This window comes from Cloeon dipterum, chromosome 1, assembly GCF_949628265.1.
Source record: "Cloeon dipterum chromosome 1, ieCloDipt1.1, whole genome shotgun sequence".
Lineage (NCBI taxonomy): Eukaryota > Metazoa > Arthropoda > Insecta > Ephemeroptera > Baetidae > Cloeon > Cloeon dipterum.
Genome location: NC_088786.1, coordinates 16292709 through 16311277, shown reverse-complemented (window position 1 = coordinate 16311277; position 18569 = coordinate 16292709). Strand labels below are relative to the sequence as shown.

Here is an 18569-nt window from a genome sequence, read left to right as displayed (position 1 = left end):
GCAAGCTCAACTCGCCCATGTGTGGATCTGGTGTGGATCTACGCGAAGAGCGTAAACCAAACTTAAACTAAACTAAAGCTTAAAACACACGTGCGGAATCGGCATTATTTTTCAGATTTTCTTCGATTGAGCTATGGACAGAAACTACAATTTGACAGAGAGTGGGCCTGTCAGGGTAATTAATAATTAATATAATTTTTAAACGCTGAAAATCAATCCTAATCATGGTTTGTTACTTTGAAGGCACCGTCAATGCCTACGAAGTGGAGCTTGAAGGCCTTTAAAGAGGTATAATTTTTTTACTATTCTGAATCATCTAAAACAGGAAATTCCTCCATTATTTTTACAGATGTTCGATATTAAAATCGTTTTTAAAGACGACATGGAGATGGAGTTTGACGTGATTGGCGTTGAGCCATCGTTAGCCAATGCATTCCGAAGAATACTTTTGTCAGAGGTTCCAAGCATTGCCATCAAAGAAGTTCACATGTACATGAATACGTCTGTCATTCAAGACGAGGTCCTTTGTCACCGCATTGGACTCATTCCTCTGAAAGCCAACCCTCGCAATTTTGAAATGCAGCAAGAAGGTTTGCATTATTTTATTATCCTCACCGCATTAATTTTACAAAGGAAAATAATTATGAAATAATTTCAGGCGCTCCTCCTTCAGAGCATGACACACTTGAATTTGAACTGAGGATAAAATGTACCAAAAATAACAGTGCTCCAGCAAAGACAACAGAATTGGCGGATCTCTACAAAAACCACATGGGTAATTTATACTTCTACGCCCCAGAGTTGTTCATAAGACAGCGCTGTTTTAGTGTACAGCAAAAGCATCAAATGGCTTCCAATGGGGGACCAGGACAAAATGTTTAGTGCCTCTGATGTTGGACCTGTTTTTGATGACATTTTGATCGCGAAGATGCGACCTGGACAAGAGATTGAGATGAAAATGCTGGCAGGAAAGGGGTGCGGAAAAGACCACGCCAAATACTCCCCTGTCTGCACAGCGTCCTACAGACTCATGCCCACCATAGGTGAGAGACAGATATTGATATTTTGCTGAAATACAATTAATGTGCAATGTCTCTTCTAGAGCTAACAAGAGAAATTGACGGCGACGCCGCCTACAGACTGCAAAAGAGTTTCAGCCCTGGAGTGATTGATGTTGTGCAGCGAGGAGGTTAGTTTTAGAGTTGTTTGAAAACATAATTTTACAATTTGGATGAAATCCAGGAAAGCCTGTTGCGGTGGTGAAAAATGCAAGGTATGACAATGGAAGCAGAAACCACATGCTGCACTCGGACTTTGCTTCCTTTGTTAAAGTCGGGAGAGTTCCAGATCATTATATTTGTAAGTGTTATTAACCTGATTTTTCACCGTGCTTTTGCCCTTTTACAGAAGTACCTTTGCTTGGTAATTCTACAGTTAATTGTTAATTTTTTTCAGTTACCATTGAGTCTGTTGGCGCTATAGAACCAGAAGAACTGTTTCTCGAATCCGTGGACGTTCTTAAGGCAAAATGCACCAATTTGTTAGCTGAGCTCAACAAAAATTCGTAGTTGTGAAATAAAGCCAGAAAAGTGTTAATTTCAGCTGTTTTATTAACCATTATTCATGCGCTTGAATAAAAGTTCCCTCTTGATTCGGTCCAGTGCATGCATCATTAATCACAATGATGCTTTTAATGAGCCAGCGCTGTGCATGTAATTGTTTTCAAACAGCAAACGCCCTTGAACCAGCTGCACCAGCATTTATTTACAGCCAGCTTCCCTTCTTGCACCACGAACCATGAAAATTTGACGCTGGCCTTTATATCAAGTCAAAGTAGCGTGAACGCAGCAGAACATTTCGGCTCTTTCGTAATTTAACGTGGCAAATAATGGTGGGCCAGATTCAAATGCGCACGTCGCTGGTACTTCCATGGCCATCACAGCATATATAGCAATTAAAATAATGAACTTTAATGACTGGAGTACTTTAAAATATATATAGACGAAAGAAGTTTATCGATTATATAAGTCTTTGCATTTTTTGCGCACGCGGAAATAATAAGTGCGGATAGTTTACAAATGCAAGTGCCGATATTGCTTGTTAATATTGGAGCTTTCAGTCCCGAAGCGTGTCCCGCTTGCTCTGCAAACATGGGGTTGTCAACAATAATTGGTTACGTAAGCGCACACGAGACCGCCAGCCCCATTGCTCTAATTAAATAATTGTAGCCTTGTGTCTTCATGAAGTATTACGTCCTCATCTCTTAGCACAGACGCGAGTGCGCCTATAAAGTAAGTCATTCACTCCTTTTCATAAATGAATGAATGACGTTCATTAACATAATCATAATGGACAAAAATTCCATGAATGCACCTCGTCGGATTGAGCAATTTAAATTCGCTTTGATTTAAATTACTCCATTGTTTCATATATGTTGCAACATTCAATACCAATCGGCAGCTCATTCATAGCGCGACGAGATTGAACGGTCGCAGGGGTTAATTGACAAAACGATTTATTAAGTGACACCTACACGCCAAATTCCGCGACCGAAAAAAAACAAGCCGTGTTCTAATACTGACGCAGAACGTGACAAAATTGACAGCAAAAGACTGTTAAAAATAAATAGTATAGTTGCACGCTTTAACAGCAATTTGGCATTGTGTAGTTGGAACATCCGGATTGTATTAGAGCTCTGGTCTGACGTCACGAGCACCACTCTGTACGGAGTACAGATGCTGAGCGTGACATCAGTTGAGGCTGGATCGCCCGTTGGTGTCAAGAGGGACTGGATTGCGTTTTTTGTTTCAGCGGCAAGCAATTGGCATGGGGACTTTTCGATTTGCGCAGCTCCGCAGTGTGTGTGCTCTAACAACTTTGATCATTTCAACCACCTGTGAGTTTTCAATTTCCCATTTCTTAATTTCAACATTAATAAGATATTTCTCTGTTGATAATTAAAATGAGCCGACCGGTATTTAGTAAGCTTGCCAAAAGTGTTCCGACATAACTTAAATTTTGATTATTTTTAAAGCTGGGCTAGGTATGGATTACAATTTTCTGTTTTGCGCTCAGCGCACGGTCTGCTAATCAACATTATATACTGAGCACTTGCATGACCAAGCTAGCAGCAGTCCTAATCCTTTAATTCCAATTCTCCTCAGACAGATCAAGTATGGTACATGCAGTCGAATTAAGCTGTCACATAAAGTCATGAGCTGATAAAAGAGCAACTCACTCGGCTCATGAATGGACCACTAAGAGGCAACAGCTTTTTTAGTCGAGGCCAACACACTTGTTGTATTTATAATAGGCTCGAAAATTTGCATCCAATTGAGTTCTAAAAATAGTGGGTGTCAATTTAGTGTTAGGATTAGTTTGAATCATTGAAATAAAATGTGATATGAGACACCATAATTCATTTCCGATTCAATTTAGATTGTCAAAGCAGCGAAGGAAGAAAACCGACCTATCTGACTGCAGAAATCGGTGAGTCTGAGCTTCTTAACTGCGAGGTGGACTTTCCTCACGACTCAGTAGTGCCCTATATTTTGCGATGGAATAAAGAGGTTTTACATTTTATAATGTTATGTCAAAGTGTTAATTTCGACTAAATTTCTGACAACAGGGCTCGCTTGCTTTTTCTTGGAACGGTCCCGAGGAGTTGGATGTTTCGCAGGATTTCAAAGGCCGCGTCTCGCGCTTGCACCACGAAAAAGACAGCCACTTCGGCCGAGGCGCGGTCAACCTGACCTCAATCAGAGAAAGTGACCAGGGATGGTACGAGTGCCAAGTTTTTTTCCCCAACAGGAATCCCCCAACGCGACCAAACGGAACCTGGTTCCACCTAACAGTAGAAGGTAAGAAGCCCCCAAAGTTGCACTATATATCATATCAAGTTGAAATATCATTTTTTTCGCATAAGGCGGGAAAGTGATGACGATTCCTCCTGTGAACCAGACAACGCACGAAGGCGAGAACGTGAACTTCAAATGTGTGGCGAAGCAGAGCGGGGCCAGGATTATCTGGTACAGAGACGGCGTGCCTATTTCAGAGATCCCAGAACTGTGGGCCAGGTCGGAGGTGCAGAGTGACGGCACTCTAGTGATCCTCAGAACAGAATACATCGACCCAGGAATGTTTGTGTGCGAGGTGACTAATGAGGCGGGAGAGATGCAAACCGCTGGCGCCTATTTAAACGTGCTATGTGAGAGCGAAAACGCACATTTTTTGCCATTTTCTATCTTGGAAACTTTGCAGACAAAGCGAAAGTGGTCAAGTCGCCGCCAGAACAGTATTTAACTCACGGGCAAGGAGGAATTTTGGACTGCTTCTTCAGGGCGAATCCTCCATTGACATATCTGAGATGGGAAAAAGACGGGTTTCTCTACGACCCCTACAACGTGCCAGGAGTATTTCTACTGCACAATGGCTCCTTGGCGTTTGATACGGTAAGAAACAAGAATTTTTCTATATCTCAAGACTTTTAAAGAACAGCGGTGATCCATTGCGATGGGCTATGGGCTGTAGTAGCAATTTCAGGCCGATTTAAAAAAAAACACTGCTTTTGGAGCTCCTGAAAATGACATTTGTATATGCAACCGGGCGCACTCTCCTGTTATGCAGGTTGCATTTTTTAATTGGGAGACTACTTGAGGAAAATCTGAGGGCCACGCTTAATGGATTTAAACACAAGGGTTTTCAGGGCGGTCTTTTCAGGTTTTTGTGGAAACAACAGAGAAAAAATTAAGAAGTGGGCAAAATCAGGCAGTAGATTTTTGCCTTTGGCAGATAACGCATCAAAAGAAATGCCATGGCATATTTTTCCAAACATGAAGAAAAATAACTAAAAAAATAAACTTCAATCTTTAGGCAATGGCTATTTTAAAAATTCCCTGCTTTTCAAGAAAAAAAGGTTAAATAATTAAACCTCTTGAAAAGCAGGGAATGTATATGGTAGGGAATATATGGTTTAATTATTTAACCTTTTTTTCTTGAAAAGCAGGGAGTTTTTAAAAAGGTTTTAAGACAAATTAATTAATGACTTCAGGTGGACGAGGCACATGCTGGAATTTACACATGCACGCCGTTCAATGACCTCGGCAGCGCAGGATCGTCTGACCCCATGAACGTGATTGTCCAGCAGCCGCCGATGTTCACGGTCCGGCCGGCAAGCTTGTACGTCCGCCGAATCGGAAACAACGTCAAAATGCACTGCGCCGCCGAAGCCGACGAATACACCAATCAAAACCCGCTGGTTGTGACCTGGTTCAGGGTAGTGCCACATTTTTTGACAAATCTGACTCTGCATGACAGAAGCAAATGTGTTGACAGAAAGATGGAGCGGGACTCCCGCATGGAAGGTTTCTGCTGGAGAACGGCAACTTGACCATCAAGTCCCTCCTCCCGACTGACTCTGGCGTTTACATTTGCACGGTAGCGAACGAAGCCGCAAGTTTGACTGCAGAAGCGGAGCTGGTAGTGGAGGAAGGCACTCTCAAGGCGCCTCACTCGCTCGCAGCCAGCAGTACGGAGGATTCTATTCTGTTAAAATGGTCTTCAAGCGGAACCAGAATGTCGCAACATATATTAATTTGGTATGTAATAAGGAAATTCAGAGCATTTTGAATTTGCATCAACACTTGATTTAGGTACCGACTCGTGAGTTTGGATGAATGGAAGACAATTAGCGTGGAAAATAAAGTGCACGAAATTAATATTGAAAACGTTCTTCCCGGCTCTCTTTACGAGCTCATGGTTTCCAGCCGCGATCCCCATGGAGAGGGGCTAATGAGCAAAACATTGAGGATCCACACTAAAGGTTAGCATTCCAACAATATTTACAATATTTAAATTTCGAATTTTGTAGGAGAGCTAAAGCCTGAAATCCAAGATGTACAGCAAGAAGTAGTAGTTGTTGGAGAGCATAAGGGTGCAGGTGAAACAGAACGTCGGTAAAATTGTAACTAAAATTAATTACGGTTTGATGTAGAACCATTTGATTCGGAAAACGGGCCCTCAAACGTTAGTGTGCGGGCCGTCAACGCTCCGTCCTGGATCGTTTCGTGGAAAGACGACGGAAAACCAAGAAGATACACAGTCCGATGGAGAGAAACGAAGGAACCGCTCAGGGAAAGAGTGATCGACACAACTGACAAATGGCTCCTAGGTAAACCAATTTTAAGCAAGGATGAGATTTTTAAGATTTTCGTTTACTTGATCTTACTTACAAAGCGCCTTTTCCGCATTGTATTATATCTATATAGTGCAAATATTAAGCGAATGCAAAAGTTTTGACCAATTTGTAAAAAAAAATTGTACCTGAAAAAATTATTTAGCAAATATTAAAATTTTTCCATTTCTTATTATTTACACTGTAATTTCCTGCAGTGAATGGCCTGGAGGATGGTGAAACGTACGTATTCGAGGTTCAGGCGCAAGGCGGCGGCCAGAGGGTGCAGCAGGTGGCAGAGGTGAACAGCAACACCGTGACCAGCGCAAAGGTGATGGTGTTATCCGTCTTAGTGTGCATCATCCTGCTGCTGGCCGTCGCAATTGGTTCCTGGCACGTGGGAAAGTCGTGCAGACATGAACACGCAAACTCCAACCCCCCAGAATCAGAAGCCAAGAGTAAACACGTTCAAAACTGTTGAAACCGTTCATAAAGCAAATTGTTGTGTGTGGAAATCCAGGGTACGGAGCTTTGGTGTGCGGTGTTCCGGCGTCCCCGGAATCCCCTGATAATATTTGGACGCCACCGTAAATATAAATTGATACTAAAGATGTGTCACGCGTCACTATAGTCGAATGCTTTTGTAGGAACAATCTTTCCACTAACTCGGCAGGAACGGCCTCGCCAGTTTACGCCAGAGCTGCTTATGACTGAGATTGAGATGTGTTGGTTGTTATCTGAGGTCTTAAATGAGCAGACGAGGTTGACTGCCCCCTCAAGTATTGCAAGATTGGTTATATCATATTAGGTATTTTTTATACTCCGAGAAAATTATTTGTAATTGCCAACGAAAGGAAATTAATTTATGACTATCATTAAAACATGCTATTTATTGTATTCAAAAACAAAAAAGATAACCTAAATTAAATTAACGATATCGCTATAGTTACATTGTTCATCACCAGTTGTTGTTGAAATTTTAATTAAAATAATAGACATGGACCTGCAACATTTAAGCGTTTGAGTTTTCAAATCACATTTTAACAGATATTGTTATAGTATTATATATGTATATCATTCGATAATCACAACATTAGTACTCAGGGCCTCGAGAGATTTGGTGACTTTGCTTGCCACTTTCACCGGCTCGGTTATTCGCACTTTCTGACTGTTCCTGCTGTTCAAATCCCCGGCGAGACTGGAACTCTCGCCTGTGCTCGTACGCAATTTCGATTTGGCCGACAGCAGTTCCGCCGAAGACAATTTTATAGGCACATCCTGCTTGGTATTCGCGAGTTCTTGCAAAACCACCCTCTTTTGCTTGTAAACTTTGGCCCGAGGACCGCGCTTGTCCGCGCCACTCACCTGTTCCTTCAGGATGGAATCAAGTTTCTCAACAAACGCGTGATTTTCGAACTTGCCAGCTTTCATGACCGGCACCTCGGTATCCTCGCCAGGCGGCTGCGAGATCGAAGTGTTCCTGCTCCTTCTGCCCCCAAAAATCTCGATACCTTCATTCACGTTGAGCACCTGGTTGTCGATGCTGTCGATCATTTTCTGGTTGCGCATTTTCAGCGTGTTGCGCAACTCCAGCTGGAAGTCGTTCAGGTGGCTCGTATTTTCGTTTTCTTCCACTTCCGGCGGTTCAGGCACCACATGAGCCAACGGCTCCACGATCGACCGAGACCTGGTCGTGAGGTGCGTCGAAATCAACACGTTAGCAGGGGGTAGGGGAGGGGGACGTGGACTCGACGGTGCCACTACCACTTCCTCCTCCGTCTGTAGTAATTCGCTGTTGTTTTCTATCATTTCGTCATCGCTTGACATTGAGGCGGCTGTCTCGAAATGTACACTGCGGGCCTCTGGAGGTTCCGCGGGCGACTCACCGGTTTCCACGTCCGGAGGTGACTCGCCGGTGTCCTGATCCACACGCGGGGAAGCCGGAGACCCGGGCACCGCGTGCACCTCGATGACGCTGTCGCCGGCCATGGAGGAGCCGCAGTGTGAATCTGTATCAGCTGGCACGTCGAACGTGAACATATCGTCCAGCTGACGCGCGTAGAATTCTGGCGTGTCCTCATGCCTGCTAAACGTGGGAGTGCTGTCAGCAGTAGTGCCCTGAAGCATTTCGGACACCACAATCTCGGGCAGGGTCACCTCCACTATCGCAGATGTCTCGTCTTGAGTTTTAACTGCAACATTTTATTGGTGAGTACAAATTAATATTTTTTTGATTTAATGTATTTATATGTATATTTAATATAACAAACAAAACTGCTCAAGAGGTTGTTATCAAAACCAAACTATCAGTATTGGCAAAAACGTACCCAATGTTGAGTTGTTGTATATTGCTAAAAATAAGAAGCATTTTGAGATTGCAGAAGCACTGATATCTTTTAATCAAAAAATGTGCTTATTTGTGAGGTATATTTATGTATAATGTATGTAATCATCTAATTTATGATTTTTCCGTTTTCATAATCACGATTTGATGGAGAAATCGGCCGCAAATATTTTGTTTTTCAATTTGTAATAATCAAAAGAGGATCTAGCCACAGTTAAAATTTAAATTTTACTCATTTTCACCAATATTTAAAGCGCGCTTGACATTTTTTGGGCAGATTTTAATTCCTCTCGTCGATATATATCTATCCATCGCTGTATGACACCTAATAAGGAAACTCTTTGTTGCAAAATAAAATAAGCTTTCAAGTGGAGACCGTTCTCAGCGTGCTTACTTTTTGCAGTTACTTTTCTAAATCAACCTAGGCCAATTTTAGCTATAATTGAATCTAGGGAATAGTTTATGCATTGGAAACAAGGATTTTCCGTGGGTTTGCAGTTAATTGGTGCTTGATTCTTGCCATTTTGAAGAGGTGATTTTTTATTCTATTTTCGCCAACAATACCATGACAGACGAATTTGAGCATGAAGTGAAAGCCTATCTGAGGCTACCTTTCAGTTTAAAAATCCTTTATTGTTTACTTTAAAATTAAGGTATGTAATAAGGAGTGCTATACAGGGGACCAGAACAAAATATCTTGTGGCTAACTGCTTACGCGCACTAATTATTTCCATCTCTCACAATTTTCTCTTATGCAAATTTATATGAATGAATATTCCGCAACGCTTATAAAAATTGCCAGTGATAATCTTAAATGTGGCTTAATATTTAAAACACAAACTCACCTGATTCTGATGCAAAACTTTGTGTGTCAATGTCTACTAGCCCGATGCATATGTCGCTCTAACAAAGTCAAATTATCAATCAAATTAAAAAAAATGCAAAAAATACACACTTCTCCAGTTGGCAGCCAACCGTTACGTCTTAAGTCTTCAGGCTTCCACTGTTGTTCCCTTACGATTGTCTCGTTTAACTCAGCATCCTGATCACTTGTCTTAGATTTGGTGGAAATGCTTGATTTACTCGCAACCAGGGCCGCGGCAGACACGTCACTGTTGGAGTCAGATTTGCTTTTGGGCCGCTCTGACCTGTCCGGCTGGACGCACCAGTTGATCATGTACACCAGCAAACCTTGAATATCAGGGTTAAAATCTATTTCTCTGACTATCGCATCAGCTTACCGAAGGCACTCCACGCCGCCAGTCGATACCAAGCCCAGACGTGCATGTTCATAATCAAAAAGGATGTGAAGAGTAGGCCCACTGCTTGGAAAAATGGGAAAAACGGCACCTGTTTGATCAAACCAGAAATTAGCTCTATCGACAGGAAAAGGAATCGAGCGTTTAACCTGAAAGGCAGAAGTGTTTTTGCGCGTTGGTTGCAACTCAATAACGACGAGTGTGTACAAGGCAAGCACGGAGAGGACGATCAAAGTGACAACCGCCCAAACGCTGCCTAACCCAATTTCCGCCGGGAAGTGCGCAACCAACCCTCCGATGCCGAGACACACAATGCCTGCAAAATTATATATGTTAAGTGAAACAAGCGCGGCACTCGTCACGCAATATTACTATAAAAGATTGTCGCGATCTTTGCTGCGTATGATGTGGCTTGCGTCGGTCCGTCCAACTTTTTGCACATCAAAAACTGCTTAACCACGCTGGCAATCGAGGTTTTTTCACCTACGTGGGCATGGTATTCACATCTGTAAAAAATCAATGTCATTCGCGTAAAACAAAATTGAATGCGCTAAAAACCTTTTGATAATGGAAACACTCATTATTAGTCCAAAAGAAACCACGGTGCCTATGGAAATCATTTGCGCTAGTTGCGCTTCAGAGAAAAACGCTCCAATGAGACCTGTAAAGTAATTAAATGATTGTTATAAAAAGACGGTCAATCACTTTTAAAATATTTACCTGAAGCAATGCCTATAGCGAGCACTCCGTAAAAAGGCCTCCTCTTGCCAAAAATGTCTACGTTTCCCAAAAATTGGAAAATAGCTCCTTCATTGGAAAGGGTATTTAGTTCTCCAGCGATGGTGTAAGCAAATGTCTCAACACTGAAAGAAACAAAGTTTCGTGATTTATGTTGCAGATATAAAAAATATATATATATATATACGTGAAGGACAGGATCATGATAGCGCCCACTGCAACAATCCAGATTCCTTCGTGATACGGGATTTCATTGAAAACATCAACTACTTCTGGAATAGTTTCCTTTATGTTGCAAACTGTTAGTCACGCTATAATTATTCAAATATACAGAAAAAACATTACCAATAAATTGTATCCTTTCATCATGGTTACAATCAGCCCAACAAAGAACAGGAAAACGAAACCAATGATATATCCAGTCAACACTGATATGGGCGGCAGGCTTTCTTTGTTGTTCAATAGAGACCTTCCTGTAAAATACGCAGCTCTAGAGCTCTAGCTTTTTTATCTCTTTTAGAAGTTACAGTTTGTTTATCTAGCGCTGAGCTATTATAAAAAAATTATTAAAATATATAACTTTAACTCACTTGGGTAAGCGCCCTTCCCCAGGTCTATGAAGGAGACGATGAGAATGCACGCTCCTTGAAATACGCTAGTGATTCCAAAGGGAAGAAAATATCCATCTCCAATAGTTCCGTCGCACACACCAGGCGCAGTACAAATCGGGGAAATGTACCAATTGGAATTATCAGCTGCAATCGTCATCGTACAAAAGTATTCCTACTGATCTTTGTCAAAATCAATTTGTACTAACCTACAAACGCGCCTCCAAATATCATGTACAGAAACATAACCAAAGTGAACAACGTCCCAGCCACCCGGGGCAGCATGTACTCGCGGAACACGGAGCATCCTATCGCTGGTGTGATGAAATTAGAATTTTTGCTAAGATTTGTAAAGTGGACACTCTTACTTGCTACAATAGGAATGACCAGGGCCAGAAAATCGACATAGTCTGCTGTGGAATCCGAATGCAGCGGTGCAACTTTAATGAAGTAACCAGACAAAGTATTATTAGTAACAACGTCAATTGTTGCACGTATGCCCCTCGCTGCTGCCGCCGCTCCTAGCAAAAGAGTTGGTGTTACCAATGCGACTGTCGTTTTAATAAAAAAAAAAACTTAAGCTATATACCTATCGCGAGGTCAGCAATGAGATTCCAGGTGACGAGAAACGCAACTAGCTCTCCAGCACCTGCCAAGTTCAGGGCGAATGCTGCCGTTGCACCTGTTTTGCGGCAAGTTGAGCCCAATTCTGCGTAGGATGCACCTAATTTTCCAGTTAACATGACACTTTTAGCGCGATCTCTTTTTTATCAGAAATATACTGAATTATCTTCAAAAACCATTCTAGAAGGTTCTCTACAGCTTTTCTTTGACGCAAAAGGAAATAAATATTTAAGCTTTAACAAATTATGGGCTTGCAATAATCGCAATACCACATATAGTTATACGTTTTTGTCGTTTTTCCTCTAACGTATTTTATACAGCGTCAGCATCAAAAAGAGTAAAATTGAGTTTAATCTTTAAGCTCAATCGAAACGATAGCTTCAGTTGCTGCGAAAAATTTTATATGTATTTCACCTGCAATGCCCGCGACTATTGCTGCGAAGGTGACCGCGAGGACAACCGCAGGCCCTGCTGTTCTGGCCACATAACCCAAGAGGACAAACACTCCGAGTCCAAGGGGCCCGCCTATCGAGTCGCTGATCAGGTCCACCAGGTACAGACCCCTGAGACCCTTCTCGGCAGATTCGATGGTGGTAGGCGCGCGTGGACGGAACAGTTTTTTGCAGATCTTCATTTCAATTTCGTCCTCTAACAGCTCATGTTGAACGTGAACAGATGTTGTGAAAAGCAACGTTCGCGGGACGCGTCTGATTCATTAGTCACTCCTCGTAATCAATACCTATCTAGATGATGATGTTATCAGCCTACGTTTTTATCAAACGAATTGAGAAACAGTTGATGCGACTCTGCATACAGCACATGTCATATCGGAAAAATGCAGCTAATCATTCTCTTGTATGCGAAGGCCTAAATGAGAGCTGTATACGTATATGACGCGCCTATATAATCTGTTGCTTGTGTTCGGCAACAATCCTCGCTCTGAATTCACTGAAATGAATTATTTGATTTTGTTCATTATCTCGAATATCCGTGCTTGAAAGCGTTAGATAAAGAGACGCGTTTTAAAATTGGCAATATGCGATTATCTTTTAAAGTTATAAAATATTGCACTATTAGATTGGATTAAGGTTTTACGACTTATTCTTCTTCAAAAGATTAATAGGGAGCAATATATCAAGTGGTCAAACTCAATTAACTCGAAGTGGATAGTTTGCTTTCATTGATGTTGTATTTTATTGTTTTGTAATTGCAAATCTATAAATCTGTGTCAAATTTCACATTATGTTTTTGCTTGTCGTTTTGGACGCCACATGAACATAAAATAACAATGATAGCTATAATCTAGTAGAACTTGATCCGAACTGAATTGTTCCAGAAAACGAATAATCGCCACTTTTGCGGCTCTGATGATATTCATTGAAAAAGTGCCGTAGCTATCGTACAATTTTCACAAAGAAGGACTGGCAAATTTTGGTCGATGGTTACATTTTTGTTGCTTTCCAACTATGAAGAATATACACAAAACTGCACTGGCTGGACAATGTGGGGGGAACAGAAAGAACGCGGTGGATAAAACTCCACTCAACAAGAAGTATTCAATATATATATTTATGTATACTTGCAACAATCGAAGAGGTACATACTCAACATTGCTTGCGCCAACTGAGAAAATTGATGGTTCCGCATACTCTGCCCATTACAATGTTTATCAATTTAATTTATTTTTATGCAGGTTGCAAAATATGCACGACGGAGAAAATGAATTTTCAATTCACAACAATTCATCTCCTCACTTTGTAATCCTAGTTTTGTTGCTGTAGTAATATCTATATGAAGTTTAGTAGTCTGCAAGAAACCAAAATTGTCGTGGATCATACACTTGTCGGTAGAGAATACAGTTGATAATTAAGTAATTAGTGATGGTAATAATTGATAAACAATGGAGTTATCATCATTGGTTTGATATATAAATATAAAGCATCGTATATGAAGGATTTGGCATTGTAATTCTTGAGAAAAGCTGCGTTTCTTGTTTATTTTTCTTATGTAATTCGAATGATAAATAACGATTTTTAATTATTTCCTGTTCCTCTCCTCTTTAGTCTCCGCTTTGGTACTGTGGTTTATGATGAATGGGGGAGCTACTTGGACTAGTTTTCTCTCTTTTCCGAAGTAATTATATGTACTCGTGGTCACTCCAAATAATGTCACTGCTATTTCACTATTTCCTCATTGTTTAAATTGTATATTACAGAGTGAAGAGTAGAACAGTAGTTGTTTTTAATAGTAGTAGTAGTAGTACACTGCAGCCTTTTATCTTTTATTGAAAGTGTTATCTGCATTCTTTTTTGAAATTTAAGGCATGTCTCTCTTTTGTCTCAATTTAAAAAGGGGGTGATAGGTAAAAAATTTAAAACTTTTGCATTCGGTTAATGCACAGTAATATATATGTAGAAGAGGTGTGATAACAATTTTATCATACTCAAAGAGGTCAAAGAGCAATAATTTTCCTTTGTCTCCGTGTCTTTTTTTTTGCAAAACGGAACGGCACAGACGAAATTAACCGGTTATACGATTCATCGACCCTTTTTTTGATAATTCCTCAAAAATGACAAGGTAAAAACGACAGTAACTCACAAAACGTCTCTCATCAGCTTCTCTTTCTCTCATCAGTTGAATTTTAACACTTCAGGAGCAGGTGAAGGAGGAGGTGTCCTTTTTGCAACCCTCGCTTTCTCCCTCGTTTACAGCACATTTCTTATTTTTTTTCTCGTTTAATGGTAGGGATCGTATTAAGCTAGGTAGCATTAACAAAATATTGATCACCATCATATATTAATTTTCTAAGTTTTAAAGACATACTTTTAATATTCAAGTTTCGAAAAATTCCATCACCACAGTATAATATCAGGTTACACTGATGATGCTTACTCAAGTTAAATTTTTCATACTTTTCCTCGTTTTCTTCCAACTTTTTATGTACATAGACTAGAGAGAGATATAATTCTCCTTTTCCTCGCTCGATTTTTTTAAATCTAAATCAATTTATATATCACTGCACTTTGCAAACGGTAGGTGCAAATAAGATTTTCTCTTTTTCAATTCAATCATCCTTTTTCATGATTCGTAACTTTGGTTTCGTCTACGCGCACTCTGCAGCAGTTAGCAAGCACAAGGGGCGGGGGAACGCGTTCGCTCGTCCTTTAAAGGGCGTTCAGTGCTCTCCGAGACGACGACCTGTGTGGCGAGTGGTGCTGCTGCGGCGGTTGGGGATGGTAGTTGGGCCTGCCGCCGCCCCCGGACCCGTTGCCCACGTCGTCTTCGCGCCGGTACTGCTTGCCCTGCATCTCGTCCATGCCGCCCCCGCCACCCCTGTGGTAGTGCTGTTGGCGCTGAGGGTGTCCGCCGCCGCCGCCGCCTCCAACGGGAAGACCGAATTCGTCGAAGTCGTGCGGATCCATGCGGCTCTGCTGAGGCACCAAACCCCGCCGGTGGTGCTGCGCGGGGTGGTGGTGGTGGTGCCCTTGCGGGTGCGGCTGCTGTTGCTGTTGTTGTTGCTGCTGTTGCTGTTGCTGCGGATAGTGCGGCTGCTGGTTCGAGGAGTGGTGATACCCTGCAAGGTCGGAACGTTCTTTTAGTTTCAAACTTCTCGGTTTGGCCACTCAAGCAATCGACAGCCACTTATCACGATAAATGGAAAATTTTCTTTCCAATAAAAAATAATTTTGCGGAATCATTACCAAAACGTTTTCCACTAAATTAAGTTAAAATAAGTATTTTGGACAGCAAAAAAGTCAAGACTAATTTTACTCCTCGATTGAGTTGAAATTATAATTCAATTTTAAAAGTATTTCAGACCAAAATATTCAATTTTTTAGCATATGGGCTGCAAGCATAAACAATAGTTTTTGAGACATAAATTATAGGTCCTTATAAATTAACTGATTTTTTCTAATTAGCTGTCATTATTCTAAAACAAAAAAATAAATCCACCAACAGAATATTCAATTGATCTTAGTGCTTGTCTCTTTTAAAATATATAGTTTTTAGGTCATCCAAGGCCAAAAATTGTTTTACGAGGAGTCAGAAAATATGGAAAATATTACAAAAAATGAACTGTCCCCAAGAAAATATTGGCTGCTTTAAGAGAAAACCAATAACCTTTCATCCAAATTTTATCCATAAAATATTTTCAACACCATTCGATTCGATGGATTCTATTAATTTTCCATTTTCTTTTCGTGCTGTTGACGATTACTCAAGTGGAGCTACGTGGAAAGACAAATGCAAAAACCCAAACGCTATGGTGCAATGCATTTAAGAGACTACGTAACCGTTCCTAAATAAAATGCAAAATTAAAAAGTCAATAAAATGAATGCATTCATTTGACTGGCTTTGATGGGTGGCAGTTAAGTCGATATCATTTCTCATTCAGAGTTCCTTGAGTGAAAGTAAACACACGTACGGAAGTTGGATTATTGCTTTAGTGTATGAAAGACGCACGCAAAACTGGAGAAGAAAGTTAAACCTAGCTGGTGTTATTAAAACCACACTCAGTTAGTGACATCAAACTCAAATATGCTACTTACTGCAGTTTCGCGATTTAGCAGGCGCAACCAACCCAAATTAAACAATCTAAAGGCATCAGGAATGCAAAGGGGCAAATTAGGAGCAGAAGAGAAGTGAAAGGAATCGCGCCTGCCATTGGCGCAGGCCGTCAATGAAAGTCATTTATCCTCATCTTGTGAAACAAAATTCCTTTTCTCGTTTGGACAAAACCGTTTGGTTGAAATACGTGGGTGGCCGGCCAGGGGCTGCCCCCACTGTTTGGACAAATTAGTTAGGCTTCAGAAGTTAGTTTGGAATGACTGCCGTTCGAATGACCCCTCTTGAACCAGCTGCACAACAAAAAGAAAGAAATAAAAGAATAAAAATGTAAAAAAGCACTACGACAGAAAGGTAGAGGAAAGTACAAATCGACAATTGAATATGGATAGGTAAATAAAGCAACTATGTATACACGGCACAGAGGCCTTTTGCGTGACCACAACTGCACGGCTATAAATTTTTGCAAACCGCCGTCTAACGTGTCTAGCAAGATGATGAATGGTGCGCAAGATCGTTTCGACTTCCAGATTAAATGTGGCGTGAGGTGCGAACGTTGAACCGAATTCGCGTTTGACACTTTTGTGTCTCCAAATGATGAAGTGGAAAAGTGCATCGCGTTTGCTTCAAATGCGCACAAATAGCATGCGCAGGTTTTTATAGTAATAATTGATTTATTACATCCGTGTAGTTCAACTTGGTGGCAAGATTCGGCCAAATTTGGACAAGGAAACTGATTTAAAGCTCCGATAAATCTGCTTTCTTGTTAGTACTTCGTAAAACGCGCCACACTTGTAATTATACTTTATCGCTTTTTCACACGAATTTACACGCGTCGATAGGCGGTTGCGCCGGTTGCATAACTTGCCACGCAAAAGACTTTACGGAGAGCAGAGAGAAGTAAGCAAATCTATGAACGCTCGAAAGAGCTACCACAATGTACCTCTATGGTCATGGTGATCATGGCCGTAGTAGGAATCGAGGTGAGCTGAAATTACGCGCGAGTTTAGACTCACAATGAAAGAGAGAGACAGACAGAGGCAAAAAGTGTATGTGTACAGAGACTGTTGTTGTTGTCGCAACGACTCGGGAGGCATGAATGATAATGAGCAACGATTGCGAGAGACGCGCAGCGAGTAACAATGGACCGGTGTTTGCTCACCAGGAGGTGTAGTGTTGCGAGGCGGGTGCTCCATGCCCGGCGACGACTGTCCGTGCATGGGCTGCGCCCCGGCGGGCACGTTCGAGGGCGGCGAAGGCAGGGTGGTGATGGCGGGCGGAGCCGGCGGATGAGTGGCCCGCCAGTACGCCTCCAGGTACTCGGCAATGTGCTCGCACGCGTCCTCCAGCTGGTTTTCGTCCAGGATCACGTCGAACATCTCCGGCGGACACTGCGACAGCTTCTCGGCGGCCACCATCTGGACGTTGAGATTGCGCGCCTGGTTCTTGCCGCGAGACTTGATCAGTCGCTGCAGAACCTGCAAGCACGCCCAACGAGTGTAAAATTTCGCTTCGCACGTTCTCTGTAGATCATTCGGATATATTATGAAAAGCAGCAGCGCGGCTTGTCCATGCAAGTGTGACATTCGATAAAAGTGCGTCCTTTTAAATTTATCTACAGCAAGCCGAGTGTCCGTAGTCATCAGGAGTAAAATTGATGAATTAGTCGAAGTTAACTTAGGAACCATACAATATTTTTATTCAGTCTGATCTTAAATAACTTTTATATATATATATATATATATATATATATATATATATATATATATATATATTTCATATTGATAAACAACCTAATTTTGAATTCGACAATTTTTAAAAAAAAAATCGTACGTCTTGATTAATTTTGAAAGTAGTGTTGGTGGTTGATATTGTCATGGGGTGGACACTAAAGACCTAACCTAACAATCAAATCAAGCTTAAATAGAATTTGACCTTCAATCTTCGAATAAAATTATCATTCGTGCGATTACATATTGTTATTGATCGTCAGTTCCTGCAGTGCATATGAGATCACTATACTAATACAAGTAAAAAGTGCACATTTGAGTGATATCATCTCTCAGTTGCAAATATCGTTCGATCGTTACATGCTTGAGATAAGTTGCAATCAATGAATTAAAGTGGAATGGAAAAAATAAAACAGCAACTTTTAGAAATACAAAATCTGCAATCTTGTTTAGAGTAATGAGAGGAAAAGAGAAATTGTAGAAAGTTTGAGACGGAGAATACATTGATGCAAACATGTGTGTCAGTA

The 18569-nt window shown here is 41.2% G+C and overlaps 4 protein-coding genes across 14 annotated transcripts in view; 2 read left to right on the top strand and 2 right to left on the bottom strand.

Moving 5' to 3' along the window:
* Positions 1-22: 22 nt before the first annotated feature.
* On the top strand, positions 23-1596 carry Polr1C (RNA polymerase I and III subunit C). The gene is made up of 8 exons (XM_065497925.1): positions 23-175; positions 244-288; positions 350-590; positions 659-775; positions 828-1043; positions 1103-1189; positions 1243-1359; positions 1456-1596. Exons 1-8 carry the CDS (start codon positions 134-136, stop codon positions 1566-1568), a joined length of 978 nt encoding a protein of 325 aa, XP_065353997.1. The 5' UTR covers positions 23-133; the 3' UTR covers positions 1569-1596.
* Positions 1597-2734: 1138 nt separating this feature from the next.
* On the top strand, positions 2735-7181 carry bdl (borderless). 2 transcript variants are annotated; one of them, XM_065494945.1, is made up of 13 exons: positions 2735-2896; positions 3439-3569; positions 3629-3860; positions 3926-4207; positions 4261-4451; positions 5051-5275; positions 5335-5597; positions 5652-5821; positions 5870-5938; positions 5993-6169; positions 6391-6630; positions 6693-6759; positions 6820-7181. In XM_065494945.1, exons 1-13 carry the CDS (start codon positions 2827-2829, stop codon positions 6884-6886), a joined length of 2184 nt encoding a protein of 727 aa, XP_065351017.1. In that variant the 5' UTR covers positions 2735-2826; the 3' UTR covers positions 6887-7181. The 2 variants fall into 2 exon arrangements, with proteins under 2 accessions (XP_065351017.1, XP_065351095.1); XM_065495023.1 differs by having other exon boundaries at positions 6804-7181.
* Positions 7043-12485, bottom strand: LOC135946532 (cationic amino acid transporter 2-like). The gene is made up of 15 exons (XM_065494827.1): positions 12160-12485; positions 11711-11845; positions 11490-11642; positions 11331-11435; positions 11104-11268; positions 10859-10986; positions 10701-10798; positions 10496-10638; positions 10334-10436; positions 10148-10281; positions 9925-10091; positions 9758-9866; positions 9472-9707; positions 9362-9419; positions 7043-8364 (listed from the first exon to the last, which is right to left on the bottom strand). Exons 1-15 carry the CDS (start codon positions 12377-12379, stop codon positions 7247-7249), a joined length of 3072 nt encoding a protein of 1023 aa, XP_065350899.1. The 5' UTR covers positions 12380-12485; the 3' UTR covers positions 7043-7246.
* A 427-nt stretch (positions 12486-12912) lies between these two features.
* Ca-beta (Ca2+-channel-protein-beta-subunit) overlaps positions 12913-18569 on the bottom strand; it is a 44821-nt gene continuing 39164 nt past the window's right edge. For 7 of the 10 annotated variants that reach the window (XM_065495147.1, XM_065495569.1, XM_065495320.1 and 4 more), the window contains 3 exons: positions 17475-17790; positions 17256-17300; positions 12913-15319 (listed from right to left, as the gene is read on the bottom strand). In XM_065495147.1, coding sequence (XP_065351219.1) covers positions 14910-15319; positions 17256-17300; positions 17475-17790 — 771 coding nt within the window. In that variant the 3' untranslated portion in view covers positions 12913-14909. Of the gene's footprint in view, positions 15320-16437; positions 16606-17255; positions 17301-17474; positions 17791-18569 lie in introns of those variants that run through there. The other 3 variants (XM_065495808.1, XM_065495238.1, XM_065495889.1) reach the window with 3 other exon arrangements.